Raw genomic sequence first — 6,151 nt, forward strand, 5'->3', positions numbered from 1 at the left:
ACAATTTATAATGTAACATGCATAATGCTTAAGCGTGGCACTCTTAAAGCCATACACATCATGTGCATTCAAAGCATATTTAAAAAATAATCTATAAATGGAACATTCATGAATAAAACCATGCTCCCCATTCTCTATTCAATATTTTAATAATTCTTTCTCAAATGTGGATATTCTAGAGTCTAATGTCATTTGAACTCATATGAGATGTTATCTTCAATCGTTCATATCTAAGCTATGTATAATTTAAAGAGAAAAGGGTGCTATGAGACAATATGAGTCATTATGGAAGCATTTTGAACTATTTCTCAATGTGAAACCAAACTAATTGAGGAACATGGATTGAACTATGAACCCATCTTTTTCGAAAGGTGTAAAAGTACAAAATTATTGGACAATCCTCAACTACAACATCAACATAATGACTTTATAAAGAGGAGAGGGTGCTCTAATCTTTTTCTTATCATTTTATACCCTCAATTTTTCTTTTGAATAAACTCTTAAACTTGCTTACATGTGTTCATATGATTAATCAAATTATAATGTAAAGATAAGATGAAGAGTAGAATAAATATTTTGAGGAATACGATTCTCTCATTTTTTCTCTTATTTTCTTTGATAATGATTAGTCAAGGTGGATCATGCATGAAGCGCCAAAATATCTCTGGTCTAGTAACCAATCCGTCCTCTTTACTTGATCAAATTAATGATGCCCCTCAACAACATCCTAAGATGACCAAGAAGGTAATAATCAAAGTCAAATTAATACAATTGTGTGAGTATATATATTAATACACACACACACACACACACACACACACACACACACATACTAATAGCCATGTTAATTTAACTAATCAATTCATGATTATATGAAAACACTTTGATGCAGATTCGTGGGCTTGTTGATAATCAAAACTTTAGTAATGTTGACCATCCTGATTATGTATGCGCCGATTCTTGCTAATTCATAATTTTAACATTGTACAAAAAAAGAGATTCCATGAGTTTCTAATTTCTTGGTGTTCTTGGAAACTCTTTACAACAATAAGTTCTTGAAGGAGCTAGGTCTACCTCATCATCAAGAGTTTTCGACACCCCACCCTAAACAACAAACACTCGACTCTATCCTCATTGGTTCTAATTAATCCTCTTTGATGATCACTTGATGTGCTTGTGGAGCACATTAAGTGTATTTAAGTCCAAAATTAGAACTATGGACACTATTATCAACTTGGCCAACAAAATCATATTTGAGATTGAAGCCGCCCTATAATCAAATAAGGAAAATTTATCAATGGACTTATGATAAAGATAATAGGGTTGATAGGATCTTGTGAGTTCCATGAGCAACAAGACAAGTTTGACAGAAATGTTCTCAAAGTCAATATTTTGGGCTACCATGTGGTTTGTACGAATGTCTTCCCTTTTATAAATCCCACATCTTTCATAATAAAATTACTTTCATGGTGATAATACCAATTACAACAAATTTGGATGATGAATCTCGTCTTTCCTTTATGGGCATGTCATTGGCCTCTCGACCTTCACAACAAAGAGAGCTGATTCCCACTCTTTTTATGAGCATAAGAAATACATTATTGATAGTCCACCAAAAATATTTTTATGTTGCCAATCATTATGTAAACCCAATAAATTTCCCTTTTATCTCATTGTGGGCATGTGAAATCTCTCGCCCCTCATATGAGAGCTCCCTGCTCATGAGCGTATGTTTATTAAGGGGTAACACATTTAACACAATTAAGGGTTACCTAGCTATTATCCTACACCACATATCAATAATCAATGTTCTAACATCTACAAATATGTGACTTGCTTTTGTTCACTTTACATATAACAAGTTGTGTCATTCATATGCACCACATATCAATAATCAATATTCTACTATGTGCAAATATGTCCAATATTACCAAGCCTACACTTTTAATCATGTAGTTACATGATGATATAATACTTAAGTGTCGCGCATACACTCGCATAGGGTTCAATCCTCACCTACACAACTAAGCTGGAGATGCAAACTAGAGTTCCTTCATGCAAGTGCAAATATCTTCGAGTGGTAACATGCAATTAAAGGGGAGGTCGATAATTTTTGGAAGAAAATCTTAGGAAGAGTCGTTCTCCTATCTCTGATTTGAACCTTAGCATGAATCATTGTCTTAACTAAGATTTCATGCGTCATCTTTCAATCGTTCTCATAATAGCATGACTGAAGCTTCTTCCATGAATCATTATTCTAACTTAGATTTGACGCTTCTTCCAACACCAATCTTTTGCACTCAGATTTGAAGCTTCTTCCAACACAAATCTTTTGCACTCAGATTTGAAGCTTCTTCTAACACGAACCTTCTACACTTACATTTGAAGCTTCTTCCAACACGAATATTCTGCACTCACATTTGAAGCTTTGGCTAACATGAGTCCTCCTATCTCCGATTTGAAGATTCTTTCATGAACCATGTGGGGTTCATTGATTGGGAAACTTCTTCCTCATGTTCATATTTCTTCTCATATTCTCATGTAGATTTCTTTCATGTTCTTCTTTCTTCTCATATTCTCATGTCCAACATGAGTCTTCCTATCTTCAATTTGAAGTTTCTTCCATGAATAGTAAGTGGTTCATAGATAGAGGAGATTTTTCCTTATGTTTATCTTTATTCTAATCATCTCATGTTCATCTTTTTTTCATGTAGTTTTTTTTATGTTCATCTTTCTTCTCTATTCTCATGTAGATATTTTTCATGTTCATCTTTCTTTTCTTATTATCACGTTCTTCTTTCTCTTGTAGGTTTTTTTCATGTTCATCTTTCTTCTCTTATTCTCATGTCCAATATAAGTATTCCAATCTTCGATTTTAAGGTTCGTCTATGAATCATAAGCGGTTCATACATAGAGGAGCTTCTTTCGCATTTTCCTCTTATTTTTCATATTCTTCTTTTCATCTTTCTCTTGTGGATTCTTTTCTTGCTCATCTTTCTTCTCGTATTTTTGTGTTCATCCTTTTTTTTTTTTCAAAAAAACATATTCTTCATTAGTAGAAATTCTACATCCATGATAAAATGATTAGACTGGCAACCTTATAAAGGCTGTAGCCGTGGTAGACCAATAAAAACTACAGAGACTCTGAGTATAAAACTACAAAGACCGGTGAACACCTACAAGAATGTTCTTTCCATCACCTATGATCATTGGCTTAAACACTGAACTGTAATGAGAACGTTTCAGTAGACTTTCTTTCGAAATGAAAGCATATCCAACAGTTCATGTACTTTCTTTAAGAGTTCACCCTTAGCATATGGCTGAAGCAATGCATTGCCAACAACCTGGTTTCTCTTCAGCCTGCCCATCTTCTGCATATCCTGTAATGAGAACATTGCAGGAGACTAACTTTCGAATTGGACGCATATCAAACATTTCATGTACTTTCTCTAAGACTCCACACTTAGCCTATAGATGAAACAATGCATTTCCAACAACCTGGTTTCCCTTCAACCTGCCCATCTCCTCAAACTTTACATGCATTTCTCTACCCTTTTCTATACAAATGTGACATAAACTTGAACTTGGATTTGAATTGAAACCATATCCTGTAATGAGAACATTGCAGGAGACTATCTTTCCAACTTTCACTTGATCTATCCTACCACCTTTTGAATCCATGTCCATTAAATAAAAACCATTGCTTGTGCATGTATTTGTTGGCCATTTTCCACAACATTCAGTTTAGCACAAGCTTTCGGAAGAATAGAAATAACATAATCGGTAGGTGTTGCATATGTACAAACCAAACTTTCCTTGCTACCTTACAACTTTTTCCTTCAACATGTGTGTACTTGCATTCCATTGAAATTCTGAATCATAGACTTTTGGATATAATAATTTGAAATATACTTCATAGAATACAACAAACACCTGCAAAAGAAAATGCTCTCTACTTTCATCGTCACCTCATAAAAGTCTGCTCTAGCCCCCAACGACGTCATCACTCATCCTTATCAAACAAAGAAAACATGCTTTCCTTTCCCCATCCATCTCGCCATAGCATAGCAAATCCTGTATCTACCAAACAAAAGCATAATGACACTACTCTCTTTAATCCCCTCATGAAATTCAACTTCTTCCCCAGACACCATCGTCACTCATCCTTGACAATTTTCTTCGTTTTCCACATCAACCATTTATTCGTTTGTCACTGAGGTCTTGTACAAACAAAAAATCGAATGAATGTGCTATCTTAATCCCCTCATAAAAACATTGTTTCATCCCCCAACACCACCATGATTCACTCATCCTAAAAAATAGACAATTTGCTTCAATGACCACATCAACCATCTCGATTTATACCATCGAGAACCTGTACCAAAAAAAGAAATGAGCTTACCGTCCTAATCCCCTCATGAAATTATGCTTCATCCCCACTACACCATCGTCACTCTTCCTATACCAAAATGTGTTATCCTCATCCCCTACAAGTTTCTTCGTTTTCCACATTAACCGTATGTTCATTTGGCACTACAGTCTTGTACAAACAAAAATAGAGTGAATGTGCCACGTCATCCCCTCATAAAAACATTGCTCTAGGCCCCAACACCACCATGATTCCCTCATCCTTAGAAAACAGACAATTTGCTTCAATGATCCCGTCAACCATTTCGATTTATACCACTGAGAACCCGTACGAAAAATAGAATGAGATTACTCTCCTAATCCCCTCATGAAATTATGATTCATCCCCCTACACCATCGTCCATCATCCTATACAGAAATAGAAGAATGTGCTTCATTTTCCACATCAACCATCTGTTCGTTCACCACCAAAATCTTGTACAAACAAAAATAGAGTGATTGTGTTGTCCTCATCCCCTCATAAAAATCTGCTTCAACCCCCGACAACACCATCACTCATCCTTACCAAATAGAAATACTTCCATGACCATATCACCATCTCATTGTGTACCACTAAAGTCATATATCTACAAAAAAAAAACTTAATGAAACTACTGTCCTAATGACAAATTACTGTGGAGTATTCAGTATAAATGGTGCCGGTGGCGAAAACAACCAACGAGGTGGAACTCTTCTAATTCCACTTAACATCATCTCGTGTTGCATCCAAGAAAATAGGAATAGCTGACCAAACTCTTCTAATTCTCCTTATTTTCCAATTAGCTACATTTCCAAAACCCCTATAACTATCATATTCACCTTTAACCATATTTACCAATAATTCCCAGAAAGACTTAACTTGATCCACAACATTAGTTTGTTCATCATTATATATTTTAGAACACCTCGCTTTCCAAATAATCCATAAGGCCAAAGAGGAGATAATGTTCCAAACATAACACCTGGAAAAAAACTTGACTCCCTGCAAGGAGCTTGATGTATCGTACACCTGAAAACTTTTCACATGTAAAGTCAATGATGAATTATGATGATGATAAAAAACTGTTTGTTGAGCCAACGTACCCCAAAAGATCGTACCCCACGTAAATATAACTGCCCTATACTTATGACCTAAAAGCCTAAGAATACGAGACCAAAAACATTTGACCGTAACACATTCCCAAAAATCATGATGCAATGTCTCAGATGCAAAACCACACCTACCACATGATCGATTAGGTATTGTTCCTCTCAATAAAGCCCCTACTGGCAATGCATAATGAATTATTAACCATCGAAAATGCAATATCTTGTTCATACATTTAAGTGACCAAAACTGTTTCCAGAACTTCAACATATACGAAGATGACACACTACCTTCCTCCCAATATATTTTCCCCTTGGGTATCGACTCTATCTCATTTAACAAAAAATTTCTACCCAATGCCACAGAATATGTGAAAAATGGAAGAACTTTCGTTTGTGGAGTGTCAGACCTGGGCAACATCCAACCATAATCCGATGGATCCCACTGCAGATTAGCAATTGGCCTAGAGTGTAAAACCCACATATGAGATGAGTACTTAACAATTAATGGATTATGATCTATAAATATCTTTTTATCTAATCTGGCAATTACTCTCACTGACAACTGCTTGGTAGAAGACATAATTGAAGACTCCTCCTCCACTAAAAACAACCTACCGTTATCTAGAACTGCACAAAAGTAGAGGCTGCTATTTTG

The 6,151-nt window shown here is 35.4% G+C and overlaps 1 protein-coding gene across 1 annotated transcript; it reads left to right on the top strand.

Moving 5' to 3' along the window:
- The first annotated feature begins 316 nt into the window (after window positions 1-316).
- LOC147856090 (uncharacterized) lies at window positions 317-1,201 on the top strand. The gene is made up of 3 exons (XM_087329071.1): window positions 317-744; window positions 893-946; window positions 1,053-1,201. The coding sequence occupies exons 1-3, from the start codon at window positions 556-558 to the stop codon at window positions 1,146-1,148; spliced, it is 339 nt and encodes a 112-aa protein (XP_087185197.1). The 5' UTR covers window positions 317-555; the 3' UTR covers window positions 1,149-1,201.
- The last annotated feature ends 4,950 nt before the right edge of the window (window positions 1,202-6,151 follow it).

This window comes from Azolla caroliniana, unplaced genomic scaffold (genome assembly GCF_043228905.1).
Source record: "Azolla caroliniana isolate FFs.n. ecotype wild unplaced genomic scaffold, voAzoCaro1.0.p SCAF_13, whole genome shotgun sequence".
NCBI classification, from domain to species: domain Eukaryota; kingdom Viridiplantae; phylum Streptophyta; class Polypodiopsida; order Salviniales; family Salviniaceae; genus Azolla; species Azolla caroliniana.